The sequence below is a fragment of the Pseudorasbora parva genome, chromosome 4 (assembly GCF_024679245.1).
Source record: "Pseudorasbora parva isolate DD20220531a chromosome 4, ASM2467924v1, whole genome shotgun sequence".
In the NCBI taxonomy this organism is placed as follows: Eukaryota; Metazoa; Chordata; class Actinopteri; order Cypriniformes; family Gobionidae; genus Pseudorasbora; species Pseudorasbora parva.
This window is the reverse complement of record NC_090175.1, coordinates 15,498,637-15,521,642: the sequence shown is the minus strand read 5'-3', so window position 1 is coordinate 15,521,642 and position 23,006 is coordinate 15,498,637. Positions and strand designations below refer to the sequence as shown.

The following is a 23,006-nucleotide window of genomic DNA, read 5'->3' as shown; positions in this document are numbered from 1 at the left end:
TCTAGGGTCACACTTTAGATTAGGGTCCAATTCTCACAATTTACTATTTCTTATCAACTACTTTTGCCTCAATAATCTCCTAATCACTGCATATTAATAGTTAGCAAGGTAGTTGTTAAGTTTAGGTATTGGGTTAAGGGATATAGAATATGATCATGCAGAATAAGGCATTCATATTTGCTTTATAAACAGCCAATATTCTAATATCTAATTAGTAGTAATAATAACTAATAACTAGTTAAAAATGAGAATTGGACCCTACACTTAAGTGTTACCGTTTCTTGACATTATTCAGAAAGCCATATGATATTCAGCATATTCTGAACTTATTCAGGAGGAGAAATACAAAGAGTCTGCTTGAGGAGAATGTTCCAGAGGTAAGAACACTTGCAACCAACTCAAGTAGCAAATGCTAATAAATCAGCTTGGATTATCTCATTACGTATGTTTGTGTAAGTGTTATCATTTTGTTTTCCCTTTAATTTCCTGTATTTCCTCTTTTTATCTTTAATTGTGAGAACGGTTTTAGGATTCAATTAGATGTATTAGTTGCTAGGTGGCACTGGATCAGTTCTCTCCATTCTTATTTGATTCATAAATGTAGGCTAGTATGTGCCCTTATTATGCTTTTTCAGCAAAATCTTAAAGATCAAAACGGATAATAAATGAAGTTATTGACTCTAGTAATCAGTAAATAAATCATCAGTAATTCCAGTCTTATTTCCTGCTAGAACCTACGTATGTTTGTAACAAATTTGCATAATTCCAGGCTATGGTCTTAATGGCTACCTGCGAACGTTTACTATCACCCGCCTGCAAACACTGTAGTTGTAACTGAGGCCTGGAAGAGTTTGGTTTGTGTTGTTAACATGTCGAGAAGATGCTGTGGAAGCAAATCCACTTTGCATGCATGCACATCCAAAGGATGGAGACTCGTGCTCAAATTAATACGATAAAACCAACACCATTGTTACTGTAGCAGCAGCCTTTCAAATCAGCTTTGGCCGTGATTCTGGAAGACTTGGAGTTGAGCTTTATATACTGTGTGTATCTATATATATATCTATATATTTACAAAATACTTCTAAAGCATAAAACTAAACCGACAGTAGGTTGCAGTAAGCGACCGTCTCAATGAGTGAGTCATTGAGTCATTCATACAAACGATTCAGTCAAACGGCTGATTTATTCAAGAATGAGGCAGTTGCTTGTTTGTAAATGGATTATTGAATCTTTCAGTCAACTGATTCGTTCAAAATGTTGAATCATTAGGTGTGTTTACATGGAGCACTGTAATCGGTTTAAAAGTCCAATCCGAATGAAAATGCTCCGTATAAACACCTCAATCGGAATAAAAATGCCCAAACCGAATGAAATTTTAATCGTTTTGAGAGGGGTGGGATAAACCTTTTCATGAACCGATCAAACGAAAAATTTAACCATGTAAACGACCTGACCCGATTACTTTTCAGTGTGCGTCGCGCTCACACGCAGGCTATAATGTTGAGAGGAAAGTTAATTTTTCTGAGGGGTAAACTTTTTATTTCGTTAGAAGTTATGAAGATAATGTTGGCATAATGACACAGACATAGCCCGGTTACATCCTCTCATCTTGACAGCGTTTGTCCCAGGCACTTTTTACTGCGCCTGACAGAAGAATTGATTTTTTTTCTGAGATGATTACACTTTTACAATAAATAAATAGCTTTTATAAAACCATATAAGTCCTGGTGGCCGTTAAGAGTTGCTATGGCATCCGTGAACACATTCCAACTGCTGGAGAGGAGAGTCGACATTTCTGATGCGGCAGACAAACGCTCTGTGATGATTGCGATTGAAAGTCAGCACATGTAAACCCCAGATCGGTTTAGATAACGTATCATGTAAACAGGCCACTAAATCTTTTAATCAGAATTATTTTTATCGGAATGACAAAAAAGTGTGCATGTAAACGTTGCTTGTGAGACGCGCCTTGATTCCGCTGTGATCTTTGTTTGGACTATTTTTGCTGCTGAAACAGAACAAAAACAGTCAATATTGCTTCTAAAGTGTAAGTGACTTGATTTTAACCCTTTATTGAAATCAATGCCACATTTTCAATCTACGTTATGTGTGTATGTGCTGCTGCGCTGATTTATTTTGATTTCTCCTTGATAGACTGCACGAGCCTCAACAGCAACCTCACAGTCAGTGATTCATTATTATATTACTATTATACAAAGTCAGTAGTACATGATTATACACAATCAATCGACACCTAAATGAAACAAAATCAGAATCATTCTCGGGTTTATGTGATTCCTTATGTTTTTTTATAAATGACGTTTTAATCAGGCTAGTTGTCCGGTCAAGTAAAATTCTCTTTCACATGACAATGGAGCACAGTGAAAAAGGGAGTGATTGACGGTTGATATTAACCAATCTAAAGTCTGCTTTAAAGTTAGGAATGTGAAGATGAAGTTTTCTTGGTTGTGATAGATAGGTGGACTGTATCAACTCACAGCAGAAATGAAAGCAATTCGCACCTAAACAAATATTTGCACTCACACAAATGGTCCCAAATATTTGATTAAATCCATATGCGGCCAAAATAGTCTATTGTAAGAGACATCAAAAATTAAATTTGGAACCTTTAGTATATCGTAATAGGGGTACTTTAAAATTTTAAAAATGAAATTGTGGCTTTATAATATATGGCTGAAATTTCAGCTGCAGTTACCCAGTTTAACTCTATGGAGTTCAGGGTAGATACTACTCTAAATCTTTTGAAAGTATTAAAGCAAAAAAAAAAAAAAAAAGTGTCCCAGATGCTAATGCAAACTGATTATTCATCAAAAAACTATATTTCAGATTCTTGTCTTCTTATTTTAGAGCTCACAGACGAAGGACCGACCAGGAGCGTTAACAGTCAGTCAGACACCCAGACATCCACCAGCCTCTTTTTTGTCTGGTAAAGTTGCTATATGCCACATAAAAGTCATAATAAAATAGCTTTGAATCACCTTACCACTAGTTTGAGAGGTTCTGATTTGGCTTTTGGCTGTTTGACATGCCTCATTAGAGCCCCCCTACACTTTAGCAAAAAAGTTTTCTGCAACGATGATATCTGTATGAACAAACCACATTAACAAACTTGTGTTGAACATCTTTTCCCTGTACTATTTACTGTTACATATCAAGTTATATTTTAAGAGGATTTATAAAACATTATTTTTTTTAAATGTAATTAATTTCTGTGATTGCTGAAAGCTAAGTTTGACTAATATTTCTTTCATATTCTTAGGACTGTCCTTAGCTGAGAGGTCCCCTTTGCCCCTCATTAACCTGACCGCTGTCTCCAATTCTCTTAGAAGGTAATAATATTACAACGGCTGATTGTTCATACATATTTCGGTTGCACTGTATTTTTCAGTACATGCACTTTTGTGTACTAACAGTGTGCCTTACCTAACAAAGTAGATGGCGATATAACTGCATAAGCTAAAGAGATAGTTCACCTAAAAATAAAAAAATGTAATTTACTTTCATGTTGTTCCACACCTGTATGAGTTTCTTTCTTCTGTTGAACACAAAATAAGTTATTTTAAAGAATGTTGGGAACCAGACAGTTGATGGTACCCATTTGACTTCCATTCTATTTTTTTCCTAGTATGGAAGCCAGTGGCTGTTTTCATTCAAAGTTGCGAATTTAACTTATTCTTAACTTATCTTTTCCATCCAGTGAGTCGAAGAGAACAAATAATAACTTCCTGATAAAATGGTGCTAAATATTACTAAGTAAAGTGGAAGCCACAGTACATAATAATTTTCATATATAATAAATTACTTGCGTCTCAGAGCATCCAGATTAAATGCAATAAACTTAATTTCGGAGGCAGATGCTGCTGTTTGGGAATGCAGTTGTGTAAGACAGTTATGGTAAGACAGTTGTAATTATACCAAACCACTTTGATGACAGACTTTGCTCAAGCATTTCACAACATCCAAAACACCATTTTTAGATGCTATGCAAAAAAAAAACAGTCCACTGGTTAGTCCAGTAATGCCGTTCCACCGCATGGTCACATTACTTTTTTAATGCACATCGAGGGATTTTTTTCGCTAAATGTTTCTATCGTAGTTTGTGCGTGTGATTTCTTATTGGATTTTTTTTCCTGGTCACCAACATTGGTTTGGAACAACAGGTTTGGAACAACTTGAGGGTGAGTAAGTGATGACTGGATTTTTTTTGTGTGAGTGAACTATGCTTTTAAGGGTAGGTTTAGCTGTAGGGTACAGGCTAAGTACCTAGTTATTACCGAGTTATCCGGTTGTTAAGGCTGACGTCACGCCGCAGCGCTTCCGGGTCCAAATGCTCTATCTTATACCACAAGAAAAACTACAAACGGTGCTAATATACACACACAATGTGGTGTAATACTACAAAAAAAGCTATAATAATAACCTTTTTCTCCATACCAAACTTCCAGATGGCCAGACAGTGATTCATCTTTTATAAATCGTTAAAATATTAATGTCTGAAACGCTGTGACCATAGAGAATGTTGTGTAGACTGTAAGTATTTAAAATGTTTAACTTTTTTAAATGTTTGATGTTTAATAATTAAAAAATAGCGCTCATAAACGGGCGTCAATGGCATTCTCAAGTGAAACGAGTTGAGGCTTGGACCCAGAAACGGCGTTCCTTACGTCACGACTTAACAAGCGGATTGTAATTACTATACGATGGTCATAGGATGTACATGTGGAACAGGGCTGTAAAATAAAGCGCTACCCATACAGTGGGGCAAAAAAGTATTAAGTCAGCCACCAATTCTGCAAGTTCACATTGTCTTATTTTTATTTATTTGCACATTTATTTATTAGCGAATTATGGTGGAAAATAAGTATTTGGTCACCTACAAAAAAGCAAGATTTCTGGCTCTCACAGGCCTGTAACTTCTTTAAGAGGCTCCTCTGTCCTCCACTCGTTGCCTGTATTAATGGCACCTGTTTGAAAGTTTTATCAGTATAAAAGACACCTGTCCACAACCTCAAGAAGACAAAAAGACTTCAAACTCCACTATGGCCGAGACCAAAGAGCTGTCAAAGGACACCAGAAACAAAATTGTAGACTTGCACCAGGCTGGGAAGACTGAATCTGCAATAGGTAAGCAGTTTGGTGTGAAGAAATCAGTAACACACTACGCTGCCAGGGACTTAAATCCTGCAGTGCCAGACGTGCCCCCCTGCCTAAGCCAGTACATGTCTGGGCCCGTCTGAAGTTTGCTAGAGAGCATTTGGATGATTTAGAAGAGGATTGGGAGAATGTCATATGGTCAAATGAAACCAAAATATAACTTATTGGTAAAAAAAACTCAAACTGTCATGTTTAGAGCAGAAAGAATGCTGAGTTCCACCATACCTACTGTCAAACATGGGGGTGGAAATATCATGCCTTGGGGCTGTTTTTCTACAAAGGGACCAGGATGACTGATCCGTGTAAAGGAAAGAATGAATGGGGCCATGTATCGTAAGATTTTGAGTAAAAACCTCCTTCCATCAGCAAGGGCATTGAAGATGAAACGTGGTTGGGTCTTTCAGCATGACAGTGATCCCAAACACACCACTCGGGCAACTAAGGAGTGGCTTCGTAAAAAGCATTTTGAGGTCCTGGTGTGACCTAGCCCATCTTAACCCCATAAAAAATCTTTTGCCCAACGACAGCCCCAAAACATCACCACTCTAGAGGAGATCTGCATGGAGGAATGGGCCAAACCAGAGTCTTGCAAGCGTTCGGCTACTTTTTTTGCTGTGTCGGATACGGGTGCGGGTCGGACAAGGGGGAAACACAGGTCTAACACTGGTTTAAAACAGTCACGTGCCAATGTAAAATATATGCATATTTTTAGGAACATATCTAGGCTACAAAAATATGTCTTGCCTGTATTTCAAGTTAATAAAATAATTTCAAAACAATATTAGGTTATTTGTGCTCGCGCCGCTGCGCCCTCCCAGGATTCTCTCACTTTCAAAATATCACACAAGGCTTCAAGGGGGTCGCACGCCAGACACGAAGCTCACCGCCGGATGCGCACATTATATACGCGTGAGCTCAGTTTTGAATCCACCGGACAGGTCGGACAGGCACCGAATGCCGCCGCCGGTGTGCGTACACTCTTTGAAAATAATGTGTTTGAATTTTAAAGACGTGGCACTGTGAAGTTATTACTTTTGTATGACCTGGCAATAAATGATGTAGGCCTATATAATGTTATATGCTAAACTGTTTTTATTTCGGGTGCGGGTCGGGTGTCGGTTTTATTTTAAGCGGGTCGGGTTGGGTGCGGATTTTAATTAGTGCTCCATGTCGGAAAACGGGTCAGATGCGGTTTAACGCACCGCGGGTACGGGCAGTGCGGATTTACAAAATCTGACCCGTGCAGGACTCTGGGCCAAACTACCAGCAACAGTGTGTAAAAACCTTGTGGTGACTTACAGAAATCGTTTGACCTCTGTCATTGCCACCAAAGGGTATATAACAAAGTATTGAGATGAACTTTTGTTATTGACCAAATACTTATTTTCCACCATAATTTTCAAATAAATTGTGATTTATGTGATTTTTTGGATTTTTTTTCTCATTCTGTCTCTCATAATTGAAGTGTACCTATGATTAAAATTACAGGCCTCTCTCCTCTTTTTAAGTGGGAGAACTTTTTAGTGGCTGACTAAATACTTTTTTGCCCCACTGTATTTCTATAGTAAACATGTATCATTTAATTTTATTTTAATGTATTTACAGACCAAAACAGACATTTTTTACCATAGAAAAACAGACACCATCCTCTCTTGTCCCCTCTCTCACCGCACCACAAGAGCTCTCCTCGCAGGCTCACTGCTGGCCTGCTTTAAATAAGGAGAGAAAGATTCTCGCTCAATCTGACACACTCGTGACCAAAGCTGAGAGCGGAATGATGGAGGGATTTGAGTCACATCAGGGGCCCGTTGATGCAGAAGAGACATGTGAAAAAGATGCATCATCTGGGACAGGGAGGGGATACAGCTCAGCGGCGGAGGAGATAATCGACTTGCCCTTGAAAAATAAGAAGAAAGTTGTGGTGCATCATGAAGGTCAGGTTGATGATGAAGAGGAGGAGGAGGAAGAGGAATGGAACTTGACAGAGGTGCAACAGTGGCAGGATGAGCTAATGGAACTGATGCATGAGACCGCGGAGGAGAGAGACGTGTGCCGACAGGAACTGGATGTGATTAGGGAGCACAGCGCCGCCCTGGAGGACGAAAGGAACCAGCTCATCAGGAGGGTAAGAGGCAGAGCGGATTGTTTGGAGATGTGGGATGGTTGTTAGTAAGATGTTTCTTGCTGCTGGTAGCACTTTACAATTTTTTAAGTACAAGTATAATCAAATTGTTTGTACAAGTAATTTGAACTTAAATTATATTACACTGACTTAAAGTTAAATCTTGTATAACTCTTGTATATGTTACTATTAACTAATTAAATGCTGTAGAAGTATTGTTCATTGGTAGTTCATGTTAACTTATGCATTAACTAAACTAACCAACTAAACTCCAAGTTTAAACATTCATTCAAATGATAAGCGTTACTGAAAGAGCAGCACGGGTATGAGCTTGACTGTGATAGAGGTGATAGTTCACAATCTCAACCGGTTAAAAAATGTGGTCTAGCGATTAATCGTGTCCACTTGTTTGTCACTATCTATACTTTTGGCCATTAAACAACCACCCAGCAACACCGTAGCAACCACCCACAACAGCCAAGCATTGTGGCACTGACTTTTCATAGGCCAGCACTGCTCCTGTTGTCTTCTGGAACTATGTGTGATTTTTGAATTTACTATGTGCTGTGTTTAGCTGGAGAGGGTAGAGGAGGAGAAGACCAGCCTTTCTGCCCTGTGTGATCAGCTGAAGTGTCAACTGTCGGACCTCAGGGAACAGAGCAAGAGAGGCAAAGAAGAGAACAATGACAGCTCCAAACTGAGGACGCTTCGTCTAAACTTGAGCCGTCTGCTGGTGTCTTTTATTCCTTCTCTTCATCTTGAGCATGTGGACTACAGCAGTGATGTCATAGATACGATTCTCATCCAGGTTCTAGAACACATCACATAAAGCAGTGTGTATATATATATATATCTCAAAGTATAGGTGGACACAATAGAAGTCCATTTCCGCCATAAGAAAAAAAATCTGACTTTGGTAAATCTCAAAAGTAAAAAGTTATGAAGTTGAAATTATGAGATAAATACAAAATGATGATAGACTAAGTCATAATTAAAACAGGTTTACAATTTAACCTGTTAAAAGGTTACAATTTTCAAAGTAATTTCTGCTTTTTATCTCATAATTTTAATGTTTTAATCTCATATTTATGACTTATGTTCTAAATATGGCTTTTTGATTCATAATTTTGACTTTTATCTCATAATTGTATTTGTATGCCACGGTTATGATTTACCAAAGCATGTTTTTGTGTGTTTTTAAAGTGGTGAAAATTGGCTTCCAGATCACTAGAAGAAAATAGTTTGGGATAAATCAATAGGACAGCTATTGTTTATAAAGCCTTACTGAAACAGGCTTCAGTGTTTTATTTTTTTATTTTTTTATTTTTTACTAGCATTAGCTGGACTAGCCTAAAAACAAACTATGCAAATGTAATAGATTTTTTGTGTTCTGTAAGCTAAATAAACTATGCTATTTATAGCATTTATGCTTTTGGATATTTCTGTCTTTCCCCAATCAAGTACATAAGAGCTGGATTTGCATGCCTAGAAAATAATGCAACTAAGATGGCCACTGAGTTAACCGACCTGCTCCAATAAAGACTCACATTCAGTTACTAGATGTTCTCATGTATTTAATCAAGCTTTTTTTCCACTAAGGCATCTAAATGTTTTCCTGCTACACACACACACACACACACACACACTCACACACACAAAAGTCTTCCTTTTCCCCCGATCTTGTTTCTGAGCTTAACACACACTCCTCTACCTCTTAAACTGTCACTCTTACTGTTAATCAAATCTACTTTTAAAGACATCCTCCAATAAATACATAATAAAGGCACTCTGTGAACTCAGCAGTGACCTGTCATCTTAAATCCATTTGCGCTGAAAATAAAATCTATAGATGTGACCTAATCATTAAAAGGCCCAATTTATTTTTACCTTAACAGTCTACCAGAGAGAGACTAACTTAAAACATAGATGAATACACCTATGAATTAAAGGTCACAAGTTGATGGCCTTTTCAATCAGTCCCATTTATTTTGAAAAAATATTTTTAAGAAAGAAATTAACACGTCATTTCAATAAGCAAGAATGCATATTGCCGTTTTCCTGTATTTTTTATTAAACAAATGCTTTGAAAAACATAAACAACAACCTCAAACTATTGAAAGGTAGTGTACTATATAGAGATTTTTGTTTCTGTTGATGTTAATACAACACACTAACCAGGCAAGATTGCCCCAGCAGATCATGTCAATTCTTCAGACTCTACCTACCAGCTGATGCAAACCCTTACAAAAGGAAAATATATTTACCAATATATTACTTGAAATATATTATAATATATTGTAAATACATGGAATAATATATTGATGGTATTATACAATATATTATATATTCCTGTAATATATTGCAAAATATTCAAATGATTGCTGCTTGCATATTGCAATATATTGGAGAATATAAATATATAAAATCCCATAGCCTAATGTATTACATGATATCTTTCAATATACTGCAATATATTTTTGTTTCGTAAGGGAAGGGTGAATTTCACGCTACACCTGTCAGTGTTATAAATGGAGGACTCGTAGGAAGCTTACGTGACTGTCTTATTACAACCAGGCTCATTAAATGCCTAAGGTTACCAAAATATTACACTAGCCCTGCCAGGGCATAACAAGAGTCAGATGTAATGTCTTGGAGAGCAGTGGCATGGCTGTGTCATAGCCTGGTAATACTGTGATTTTAAAGAACTAGTTCACCCAAAAGTTGTCATTAAATCACCATCATATTTTTCCTAACCTGTATGGCTTTCTTACACCTGAAGACACATTTTTCTAGAAACTATTTATAAATATAATGAAAATGAATAGAGTATAGGACTGTTAAGCTCCAAAATGATGATGAAGAACCATCAAAGTTGGTCATTTAACTAGTCCATACAGAATGACAATGCACTGCTGTATAATTTGAAGCCAAACAACAAAATTCACAGAAAATCTTGCCATACACTTAAAGGGTTACTTCATCGATTAGCATCTGGCTTTGTTTCTTTTTTTTTTCTTTTTTTTTCTGGCTTTGTATCAGTAGAACCTTAAATATCGTCAATTTGCGTCATCCGAGAATTTTTTGGCCAGAGGCTAAAGACTACAGCCAGCAGAGGGAGACATTTCCGCATGTTTTCAACTAGCGCGTGGGGGATGGGATCTCTTCTCACTCACAGTCACGGCACCCAGCTTGGGCACTTGGGCAGCCGCGGGCATACATGTAAACGGTGCGGCCGGCGGAGCAAAGTGAGTGTTTTAACTTCTTTAATTAATTCCTATGAAAGTTAAGCTTCCAAAGGCATGAACTGAAAACGCGCCAGACTGAATACGCGTTGTGAATCTATCTATGCCGTTGTCGCGATTACCTTAGCTCTCATCAGGAGAGCTTATTCAGATCATCAGGAATGTATGTAATGTGACTCCTGCTGCCTTTTTTGCTGACACTTCCTCAGCGACTAAATCACATATTGAACAGACACGTTCAGTTTTTAATTGTAGTGTCTGTTCTCTAACTGAACTGATTTTATGAAAATGAACACGGTTGCGGTGGGAAAAGTGAAAGTGATTCAGTAATCTAGTAGTGGTGGCTTTAGGAGTGTGGCCTCATAGGGCAGCGAAGCATTCTGGGAATTGTTGTCTTTGTTTCATCCCATGAGACAAAAATACATTTTCTGTCTTTTCTCAGTCTAGAAATATTTGCTTTAAAGATTTGATTTAATTGTTATTTAATAGCTTCTGCAGGATCCTTCTCTGGTTGGACCATCAAAATCAAACTGGTAAGAAATAAAATATTTTGCAGAAGTTAATTTTGAAAAGTATGGAATAAACCTTGCAAACCTTGAACCTTGAAAAGTTCAAGGTTCAAGTCCTCTCTGTATTTGGTACTTGATTTGGCTATATGATTCTCTTGAAATTAAAAAACATCTAAAAGTAACAGTTCTTTAGGTTCATTGGTCAGTTGATGGTTGGAAAGTCCTAGAAAGTTATTTACGTTATAATTGGAACCTTTATGTAGCTGGTTCCAAATAGAACCTAATTGAAACATATAATAGCCATGCTAGGATGATCTGTTTTGAAATCTTGACAAAAATAAAATAAAAAAAATCACTTAACTTTTTTTATTTCATGAAGGATGTTGGTGGAGGTCAATACGAAATAGGCTTGGAGACTAAGAAATAAAAAGCCACCCAAACCAAATCCTGAAGTCTCCAGGTCCAGAGGTCAGCCATTTTTCTGTACTTTCAAAATGAGAAAGGTCCATTTCTTACACGTTTACTGTTTCGTAATAAGTGATATTTTTTCAATTTTTACCTCCTCTGAATATTGTCTTTCGATTTATGGCCCACACGCTGAGACAGATCCGGTTCTCAAAATGTATTTTAAGGAAGTCACATTAGTGGATTTATTCAAGATTACTGCTTATCAGACAGCTCGATTTCACTCTTCACATCAATCCATCTCAACTTGTACTAGGCCTTTGAGAGTCAATAGTTACAGAACTCCAAACTCTGTGTGGCCTTCAGATTAGCTCAAGAACACTGCATAAAGAGCTTCATGGAATGGGTTTCCATGGCCGAGTAGCTGCATCCAAGCCTAATGTCACCAAGTGCAATGCAAAGTGTCGGATTCAGTGGTGTAAAGCAGCTGCCACTGGACGGAGACGTATTCTTTGGAGTGACAAATCACGCTTCTCTGTCCGGTAATATGACAGACTAGCCCATCAGAGAATGGTACTTGCCTGACTGCATTGAGCCAAGAGTAAAGTTGGGTTGTTTTTCAATAACAAAAAAAGGGAAAATAGGTCAAGTGTAAAGTTTGGTGGAGGGGTATCGTGGTTTATGGTCATTTCTCAGGGGTTGGGCTTGGCCACTTAGTTTCAGTGAAAGGAACGCTTAAAGCTTCAGCATAACAAGACATTTTGGACAATTACATGCTCCCAACTTTGTCCTGACCTCAACCCATTTGAAAACCTTTGGGATGAATTAGAGAAGAGACTGAGAGCCAGGCCTTTTTGTCCAACATCAGTGCCTGACCTCACAAATGCGCTTCTAGACGAATGGTCGAAAATTCTTGGGCCAACTTCCTAATAAACTCTACAAATCAAGAATGGAATGTCATTCCCAAATTCATGTGCATGTAAAGGCAGGCGTCCCAAAACTTTTGGCAATATAGTGTATGATGTTGTGAATGCATTGACAGTTTTTGGTGATTTCTTGTCATCATCTTTTTTTCTGGAAATTTGACATAATTTTATCCAAGATAATTAAGCACAGTTTAGCTATTTTCATACAATAATTAATTCAAGTGTGCCCTTTAAACATATAGGAAGTAAACTGGTCTCTGAGGAAGCAAGATTGAATTTACTCCATACCTGATAATATGCTGTTTGGCTTCTGCTTTTGTTAGTTAAAAATACAGACTCAAATACTTTCCTTCCATCAACAGTGGCAAGCAGTTGCGTATGTTTTGTCTATTGCATCTTAACTGCAGGTGTTTAACGTAACTATTATTTTAAAATGCATAATGTGTGCATAAATGCATTTTAAAATATTAATGTGCTGTAAAAAAACAATTAAGACATAAATAAAGATTACTGACGTAAGTTTTAACTATTTAAAATACTATTTAAGTCTTCTACTTCAAAATTTCAGGTTTAAAATGTTCTATTGTTTGTAATTTTTTGTGTATAATAATAATAATAATATTTGTGACATTTACTAGCAGTTTTTGAATGTATAGTAAAGAGAGTAATTGTATATTTGGACCTTAAGTTTGATGTTATTAATTTCCCCAAATGTCCACAAGGGGACGCTCAGTCTTCAGTACAGCTTTTAAACACAGTTTTATATCCTATATATGACGCAAAAAGCACAAGCAATATGTATGTTCTGTCTGGAAAATATAAGAAAACATTCAATTCTTGACACTATGCTTGCTATTATTAAAACTAAAGCAAAATAAAAGCAGCAGAACAAGAATCAGTGTGCAGTTATTAAACCATTTATTTATCACAGACTGTATCAGACGATAGTGAGAACTGATGATAGGACAGCATCCATTCTTTCCAAAGCTGTGCATCCTTGTCCTCCTCCTGTAGATTCCATAAAGTGATTATTCTTCTGTAGCCTTTATATAATGTTTAAATAACACACATGTAACATTTGGGAATGTTCTTGTGCCTTTCTTGCTCCCCTTAAGCAGTAGCATCACTAGGGAGTGAAAACATGATTGAATTCCTGGCTGTACGGTCACATCCCAGCTCTAAAGTCTTAATGAGGACACAATGGGCCACATCGTTGCCTTCCGTCTCATATCTGTCTCCAGAAACACCATAGAGTCGAGGTATATATAGAGAGAGCAACTGAAAGGGTGGAAGGGAGCTGACAGAAAATATGGTCAGACATTAGAGAAGAATTGGGTGAATTAGGGAGGCTGGGGCTAGTTGTCACTCATTTTACTGCAGTGAATATCTTTGTCAGCACACAAAGTCTTGGCTTAAATAAAGCCATTCTATATTTTCACCATTTTAGCCCAGTACATTTTTTTACTGTTAATTTAAGAAAAGCTGACCGGTGACAACATTCCCCAATAGCAGGATGTGATGTCATAGTGGAACTATTTTTTTTTGTGTGTGCAATTACGCTGATATTACTAACCCTACTATCCCATTTCTAACCCCAAGTCAAGGTGGTGAAAACTAGAAACTTTGTCCTCAGAGGCCGTATTACAGAAAGATCCCAACTATAAAATCCTATCTTATCTCATCAGTTACCATGGCGATTTGAGTTAGAACTTGTCAGATCTTAACTAAAGATAGGAAGTTTCTGTAATACGGCCCCTGATCTGCAGTAATTCTGTGGCGGCAGTTCAGAATGAGAGCCATTATTACTTTATCCAGCTAGAACTCAACTACCTTAATAAATGTGTGATGTTTAAAGGTGCTCTTTGATGCAAGATTTCTGTCAAAAGAAGGTCAAGCTGGTCCATTTTGAGCACTAAAGGGTCATTACATCATCATCTCTTATCAAGTATACAATGAAATGGAAATACACTATATTGCTAAAGGTTTGGGACGCCTGCCTTTACATGCACATGAACTTTAATGACATCCCATTCTTAATCTGTAGGGTTTAATATGGAGTTGTCCTACCCTTTGCAGCTACAACAGCTTTAACTCTTCTGGGAAGGCTTTCCACAAGGTTTAGGAGTGTGTTTATGAGAATTTTTGACCATTCTTCCAGAAGCGCATTTGTGAAGTCAGGCACTGATGTTGGACGAGAAGGACTGGCTCTCAGTCTCCGCTTTAATTCATCCCAAAGTTGTCGTTCTGTCGGGTTGAGGTCAGGACTCTGTGCAGACCAGTCAAGTTCCTCCACACCAAACTCACTCATTTATGTCTTTATGGACCTTGCTTTGTGCACTGGTGTGCAGTCATTTGGAACAGTCCAAAATTACTTGGCATGCTGAAGCATTAAGAGGTTCCTTTCACTGGAACTAAGTGGCCAAGCCTAACCCCTGAAAAACAACCCACACTATAATCCCCCCTCTACCAAACTTTACACATGGCATAATGCAGTCAGGCAAGTACCGATCTTCTGGCAACCGCCAAACCCAGACTCATCCATTGCCAGACAGAGAAGCGTGATTGGTCAATTGGTCAAAAAGAGAACAAGCCTCCACTGCTCTAGACTTCAGCGGCGGCTGCTTTACACCACTGCATCTGATGCTTTGCATTGCACTTGGTGACATAAGGCTTGTATGCAGCTGCTCGGCCATGAAAACCCATTCCATGAAGCTCTCTGTTTTTTCACAAATGTGTGTAGAAGCGTTTGCATGCCACAGGTGCTTGATTATATACACCTGTGGCCATGGAAGTAATTGGAACACCTGAATTCAATGATTTGGAGTGGTACCATGTCACAATACTTTTTGCAATATAGTGTATTTTCATCCTTTTGAAATATCTAAAATATCTTAAACCATGTTTTAATGATGAGAAGAGAGGGTGAGTGCAGAGAAACCCTAAAGTAAATACAAATCACATGTTTTATAATTTTTTGTAAACATTCCTAAATAGTATACATTTGAGAAGTAAGATGTTGAGATCGTTTGTATTGGCATTTTTTAAGCACAAACTTTGCTAAATTTAGTTAAGATTTATCCTTAAAGCTACACTGTGTGATATTTTCCCCCATCTAGCGGTGAAAAAGTATATGACCATCCAGTGAATAATAGTTTCTGTTCCTCTCAATTCTGATTTCGTTTTAACTCCTACGGTGGCCGATTTAAAATGCAAAAAGTGACAGTGATAAAACACGAAAGGCGACGATTGAATTTATGGGTATGTCCCTCTTTGGCTAATGTACTTTCAAGATGGAGGAGCAACATGGCGACCAGCATTCGAACCCCTCACCCGTATGTATTTTCAATGGCATATTATAAACTTACGAGAATACTTTATAACTTGAAAAAGTAAATATACATTAATGAGCACATATATTTTTGAGAGAACTAAGTGTTTTAGCTAAGAATAAACTAAAAAAGTTACACAGTGTAGCTTTAAAGCAAGAAAAAGTGCCAAATTTTGTGTAAAGATTAATTTCTAACAGCTTTATTTCTCTAAGTACATGTATTGCTTTTAATGGTGCTTTAATATTTTAATGGAAAATAAGACAAAACATTTATTTTTGTGCACTGTAAAGGAGGCAAAAAATATGGAATATTTCAGTCAATATCTCTACCATTCAAAAGTTTGGGGTCAGACATTTTTTTAAATGCATCACCAAGCATGCATTTATTTGATGAAAAATACACTAAAAACAGTTATATTGTGAAATAATATTACAAATCTGTTTTCTATTTTAATATATTTTAACATCTAGTTTATTCCTGTAATGGAAAAGCTGAATTTTCATTTTCAAAGCATCATTACTCCAGTCTTCAATGTCACATGATTCACATTCTAATATGCTGATTCGGAGCTAAAGAAACATTGCTTTTTATTATTTATTAACAGTTGTGCTGCTTGGTATTTGTGTAGAAACCATGATACATTTTGAATGAATATAGGGTTGAAAAACAGCATTTATTTGGAAATAAAAATATTTTGTAATATTATTACCCTTTAATGTCTTTACTTATCACTTGGTCAATTTAATGCATCCTTAATGAATAAATAAAATGAATTAATAAAAAAAGATAACAGACCCCAAACATTTGAATGCTTTTAGAACATCCTTGCCTTGTATTTCCTTGAAGCAGTGCACGTTCCTTCTCAGGGTTCCTCTGATATGGGTAGACATATGTCATGGCGTTGCCCCCCTTGACTTGAGTGCTGGACATGGTGTCCCAGCATCCAGAATGAAACAGCATGTTATCGTATCACTCAGGAGAACGCCTGCTGATGCATCTGCCGTCCCATGTGTGTTTCTCACCCAGAGCCGTCCAGTGTCTGATGCATTTCTCCTTCAGGCTGTGGAGTTTTGCTGATGGCATGTTAGCGATCATCCCAGCCAGCATGAGGTCTCGCGGCGACGTCTGGACACTGTCCAAATGTGCAGTGGCCTGTAATGCAGTGGAATGTGATTGGATACAATTGCCTCGATTGTCTGAATGACAGCTAGAAACTGCCTCATTTTGAGCTTATTCTGTCTAGTAAATTAGATTTGCCATGAACACTGGTAAATGGCCCGTTTGGTTACATTTACAACACATTAACATTAAGATTAACATAATGTGAGTTTTTCATGGGTGTTAGTATGTCGTGAAACCTACAGTACACTATGAAACGTACACAGTTTTTGTAACAGTGTAAAAGGCTTCACTGTCACTTTTAATCAATTTTTGGCATCCAATTGCTGAATAAAAGTATTAATTTCCTTTTAAAAAAAACTTGATGACCCCAAACTTTTGAACAATAAAGGAGCTGAACAGTTAAAGGGATATTTCACCCAAAAATGAAAATTTGATGTTTATCTGCTAACCCATAAGGTATCCAAGATGTAGGTGTGTTTGTTTCTTCTGTAGAACACAAATATTTTTTTTTAACTCCAACCGTTGCAGTATAATGCATGTCAATAGGGTGATTTCTTTGACAGTCTCTATAAGAGTAAAAAACACACAGACATACGAATCCATATTAAACCCTGCAGCTTGTGACGACACATTGATGTCTTAAGACACAAAATGATCGGTTTGCGAAAATGAACAGTATTTGTGTAATAAATATATATACACATATAAATATATGTATATGATCGCGTCGGGTTTTGACCTTCTCCGGCAGAAGCAATGCATTAAAGACATCAATGTGTCGTCACAAGCCCCAGGGTTTAATATGGATTCGTATGTCTTTGTCTTTTTTACTCTCATAGTGACTGTCATAGAAAACACTAGCCTAGAAATCTAGACGCACCCTAGGGGCAGCAAATCTAATCTGCCCGCAAGTGTCGTCTAGGAACTCTCAATACCCTTCTGAGCTGTATTCCCCTCACTCTGGACGAGCCAATCACATCGTGTATAGAGTCAGCGGCCGGGGCCATAATGACGACGGCCGAGTTGCGTTTACGTGCTTCTAGTAAACACAGAAACTGGCGAACGGCGGTCTTTCGAATCAGCTCTGACTGCGATTCTGGAAGACTTGGAGTTAAGCTTTTCTCTGAGAAAAGAACAAAGAACGGCACTGAAGTCATTCTTAAAAAGGGAAGATGTGTTCGTAGTTTAGCCGTCCGGATACTGTGAATGTTTAATCTGTCAGCGAGCTCTGTTTCACCTTCGTTGCTCTGGTTGGTGTAGCGCTATCCTATCGCGTGCAAAGGGAGTTTGAAAGACAACCGTTTATCCCGCCCCTCGGATTGAGCCCTGTCTATGGTGAGTTTCCAGACCAAACATCTTGATGTGGGTCTGGCTTGTCAGGCTAAGAAAACACCCCATTGACATGCATTATACAGCAACGGTTGGAGTTAAAAATCTTTATTTGTGTTCTACTGAAGAAACAAACACACCTACATTTTGGATGCCCTGGGGGTAAGCAGATAAACATAAAAATTAAATTTTGGGGTGAACTATCCATTTTAAAGCTTGACTTAAGTATGTGAAGGAAGGAAACTAAATTTGAACTAACTCAAAATCAGTTTCAAAGCATTTGTTTGATGTAAAATCATTTTGAAGTGTAGTGGTACAGTTGTTGGTACACCGAGTCTCTACAGGATAGAAGTGTGGCTCAAAACCAAAAAAACTGTTAGCTTTTCATAAACAACATTAATTGCTTTGACTGTAGTGCCGTTTACGGCAGCTGAGATTGTTGAAATCGTAAACACAGTCATTACAAACCTCCAAGGTTTTTTTTAATAGCTTGGTCCTTTATGATAATCTACAGTGCATTTTTTCCACATACCAAGCCATAAATCCACCACCATTCATTGATGCTGGGAGTACTATAATAGGGGTGATAGGGTTTTTCTTTTTTTTGTGTGACTGTTTTAATTCACTCACATAGGGGTAGTTTTCACATATTTACATTTATTTATTAACTAACGACTGTTAGAAAGTATGTGTAATGTGACATTTTCAACATGGCATGCAAAGGAAGGTAAATGTGAGACTGAGACCCTCCCCCAGTGGCCTGGAATAGTTCAGCTCAATCACAGGCAGCTCAATTCTCAATGGAAGCCTTTCCTGTGGCTCCGCCCCCTCCTGCGGTCCTCCACACTAGCAACCAGCACACTTAAATATTAACTCTTTGCGTGCACGCTGCAAACAATTCTTCCTAAGTATTTTAGTCCAAAAAAGGTACACAAGCTGTCATTTGGGGGTAACCTTTCAAATGTTACTTCTTTGTACCAAAAGAGTGCATATTAGTACTCTAAATGTACATATTGTTATCAAAAGTGTATATATTAGTATCTAAATAATAAGTGCATCCTGTGATGCAGCTTCAGAAATTTGTTTGTTTTAATCTTAGTCTTTGAGATATTTTTTTTCAAAAAACAAGACTTAATATTTTAAGTCATTTTGCTTCTCAAGTAAATGTATCATGATAACTGTCACTGATAATGGTTGGCATTATATGTTTAAAACAATAATATCTTAGTTTAAACCTAAAGTAATAGACAAACTATCATTTGAAAGTTCTCAAACTATTTTACAAATTAGAGAGGAACAGTAATGTATTAATTTGTTGCAAGAACATTTTTAAACTTTTAAGGCGTTTACTTTTGTAAAACATATGCACATATTTGTACTGCTAAGAATGAAAAAAATAACATTCATTATTTTTTTTTTATTTTTTTTTAGAAAAAAAGGGTTTAAAAATGATTTAAATATGAAGAAAAAACTTTATATTCTTGCACATCCGTGTTTGTTCTGCATGTCTTTTTTGAGGTTGAATTTAAATCAAATACTGTCAAACTGCACATACTACTTCTGAATTGGAGGTCTACTTATATATATACGTTCAGATTAAATATTAATATATACCTAAATATATGGTTCCGATCACTCAAACCATATATGGAAATGGAAGAGTCTCTATATAAGGTGCTTTTGCGGCATGTTGTAATTATGGTAATGGTTTTGAAAGCCTTTTATGTTCTTGTAGAACTTGTAATTACAATGTGTAAACGTATACTTTTCTGTACCAGCTGACCTCTTCAGATTCAAGGTGTGTTTGACTAGAAGCTGTGCTGTGCAGACCGATAAGTGTGTGACAGCAAGGTACAGCAAGAGTGATTCGAGAGCATACAGAGCTTTATTTACAGTAATTATGACGTGGTGTGAATGCAACAAAGTCACCAATGGAGCAAGGATATCATCTGGTGGAAAAGTTCTCAACTAAAGCTAATTTTCTAAGATATCAAACTATCTAGATATTAAAGGTGCCCTAGAATGAAAAATTGAATTAACCTTGCCGTAGTTAAATAACAAGAGTTCAATACATGCACATCACATACAGTGAGTCTCAAACACCATTGCCTCCTCCTTCATATGTAAATCTTGTTTGTGAAAAACACCACGAAAAAACATAACGCCACCTATGACGCAATCGCTGGGATCCTTTCGGTTTGAACTTTTCCACGAGATGATATCCATATCCATCAACCTAGAATCCATCCATCCATTATCTTCCGCTTATCCGGGGCCGGGTCGCGGGGGCAACAGTCTAAGGAGAGACGCCCAGACTTCCTTCTCCCTAGCCACTTCCTCCAGCTCCACCGGGGGAACCCCAAGGCGTTCCCAGGCCAGCCGGGAGCCATAATCCCTCCAGCGTGTCCTAGGTCTTCCCCAGGGCCTCCTCCCGGTGGGACGTGCCCAGAACACCTCTCTGGGAAAGCGTCCAGGAGGCAGCCGAAATAGATGCCCGAGCCACCTCAGCTGGCTCCTCTCGATGTGGAGGAGCAACGGCTCTACTCTGAGCTCCTCCCAAGTGACTGAGCTTCTCACCCTATCTCTAAGGGAGCGCCCAGTCACCCTGCGGAGAAAGCTCATTTCAGCCGCCTGCTTCTGGGATCTTGTCCTTTCGGTCATGACCCAGAGCTCATGACCATAGGTGAGAGTAGGAACGTAGATTGACCAGTAAATCGAGAGCTTCACCTTACGGCTCAGCTCCTTCTTCACCACGACAAATCGGTACATCGCCCGCATTACTGCAGATGCTGCACCGTTCCTCCCAATCGCGCCCCTCCAGGTTTCTCTGTCACTGCCCACGTGGGTGTTAACGTCCCCCAGTAGAACGATGGAGTCTCCAGTCGGAGCTCTTTCCAGCACCCCAACAGGGCCGGGTACTCTGCACTGCCATTCGGCCCGTAGGCACAAATGACAGTGAGAGACCTATCCCTGACTCGAAGGTGCAGAGAAGCGACCCTCTCGTTCACCGGGGTGAACTCCAACATATGGCAGTTGAGCTGGGAGGCTATAAGTAGTGTGGTTCCAGAGCCCAAGCTGTGCGTGGAGGTGAGCCCGACTATTTCTCGACATATATCTCTCGACCTCCCGCACAAGCTCAGGCTCCTTCCCCGCCAACGAGGTGACATTCCACGCAGACTTTCGCCCAATCCACTATGCACCGGCCCCTTGTGATCCCTCCTGCAGGTGGTGAGCCCACGGGAGGGGGGCCCCACGTCGCTCTTTCGGGCTGCGTCCATGCCGGGCGATGTCTCGGTCCTTCATTTTAAGTTGGTCATAGTGGGCTTGGGAACTGCTCTTAGTTTGACCCGTCACCAAGGACCTGTTTGCCTTGGGAGGCCCTACCAGGGGCATATAGTCCCGGATAACATAGCTCCTAGGATCATTCAGGTACTCAAACCCCTTCACCACGATAAGGTGACAGTTCAAGGAGGAGTCAACCTAGAATTTGGAGTAAAATTTACTTCAGAATTGACATAAATAAAATTGTGCTGTTCAGTAAGAATAAGAGTCTGAAACTGCTCCATTGGGCTGTGATTATGGGGCGTGTTTCAACCGAACCAGGAAAGACATAAATTGGATAGACCTACAACCAATCAGAGCAACGAAGCGACGCATTGTCAACATAGTTCAACTGCACTGTGTTGCCAAGTCCGCGTTTTTTTTCCCCGCGGGTTGTTTTCTATGTCTGCGGGTTGAAGCGACTATTATGTGATATATAGACCCATGAGTGCGAATTTTAGCAGGTAACCTTGCCAAAATAACACACATTTTACCCCCCAAACGCCATTTTTCCCCCGGAGAACCCGCCCTGATGATTTCATTGATCCGAACAGTTTCTGTTCGGGGATAATTACTCCTCTATGGAGCAAGGCGAGACCGAACTGCCCGACCTAAACATTTTGTGGGCGGGTCTAAGTTCGGCTGGTATCCATGCTACTATGCCCCCAAAATGAGACTAAACGTATTTTGTAAAACTAGAAACAAGTCCTGAAACAAAGGTGCTGTTTAGTAATAAAATATGCGTTTTCTTCTCATTCCACAGACCTCAAAAAAATGGTCATTTTTGGATTAATTCCTGATGTACTTTTGTAGCGTAGTAGTACTTTTGGACATGCAGTTTAGCAGGGGCTTTTCGCTCATGATATGAAGAATCCAGAGGAAGAATAATGAGATCACATGACCAAGCAAATATACTTATTATATCTCAGTAGCCCCCTTTTATAATGTAAATGTGATTTGATGTATTTGTTTTGTTGAACCTTTAACATAATGGCTCGGTGGTAAAAATTCTGGTTAAGCTGTGAGGAAGGCTGTTGGTGTCTTTGTGTCCATCTGCTTACAATTGCTTTTGATTGACACATCTGTCTACTTCCCAGCTATTACCCCTCCTTTTCCATGCTTATTTTCCTTCCCTCATTTCTCTTCACTCTTTCACGTCCTCTACTATAGTGATTCCTAACCTGGGATAAGTGCACCCGGGGGATATATAAGTAGATTTCAGCGGGTGAGATTTTCATTTTCCTTTGTTAAAGGGATAGTTCACTCAAAAATGAAAATTCTGTACACATTTACATCATGTTGTTTCCAAACCTGTGGGAGCTTTTCTTCTGCAGAACACAAAATATAAGATATTTCGAAGACAACACTAGAGCCCATTGAAAAACACTGAGACTTAAAAAAAAAATATCTTTAGCTACAGGTTTGAAATGACATGACGGCGAGTAAATGATGACAGTTTTCAGTTCCTTTTTAAAGAAAGATTTTGTGTATGAAATTTGCATAAATATTATGTGAATAACACT

At 38.4% G+C, this 23,006-nt stretch overlaps 2 protein-coding genes across 2 annotated transcripts in view; both read left to right on the top strand.

Annotated features, from left to right (window-relative positions):
* Window positions 1-20,134, top strand: part of morc3b (MORC family CW-type zinc finger 3b) — a 30,126-nt gene extending 9,992 nt beyond the window's left edge. Inside the window, 6 exon segments of the mRNA XM_067442480.1 lie at window positions 335-377; window positions 2,872-2,950; window positions 3,284-3,353; window positions 6,784-7,303; window positions 7,875-8,133; window positions 19,941-20,134. Coding sequence (XP_067298581.1) covers window positions 335-377; window positions 2,872-2,950; window positions 3,284-3,353; window positions 6,784-7,303; window positions 7,875-8,133; window positions 19,941-20,134 — 1,165 coding nt within the window.
* bcl9 (BCL9 transcription coactivator) overlaps window positions 10,499-23,006 on the top strand; it is a 177,673-nt gene continuing 165,165 nt past the window's right edge. Inside the window, exon 1 of the mRNA XM_067441017.1 lies at window positions 10,499-10,545. The gene's annotated coding sequence lies outside the window, so the exon portion shown is untranslated. The remainder of the gene's footprint in view (window positions 10,546-23,006) is intronic.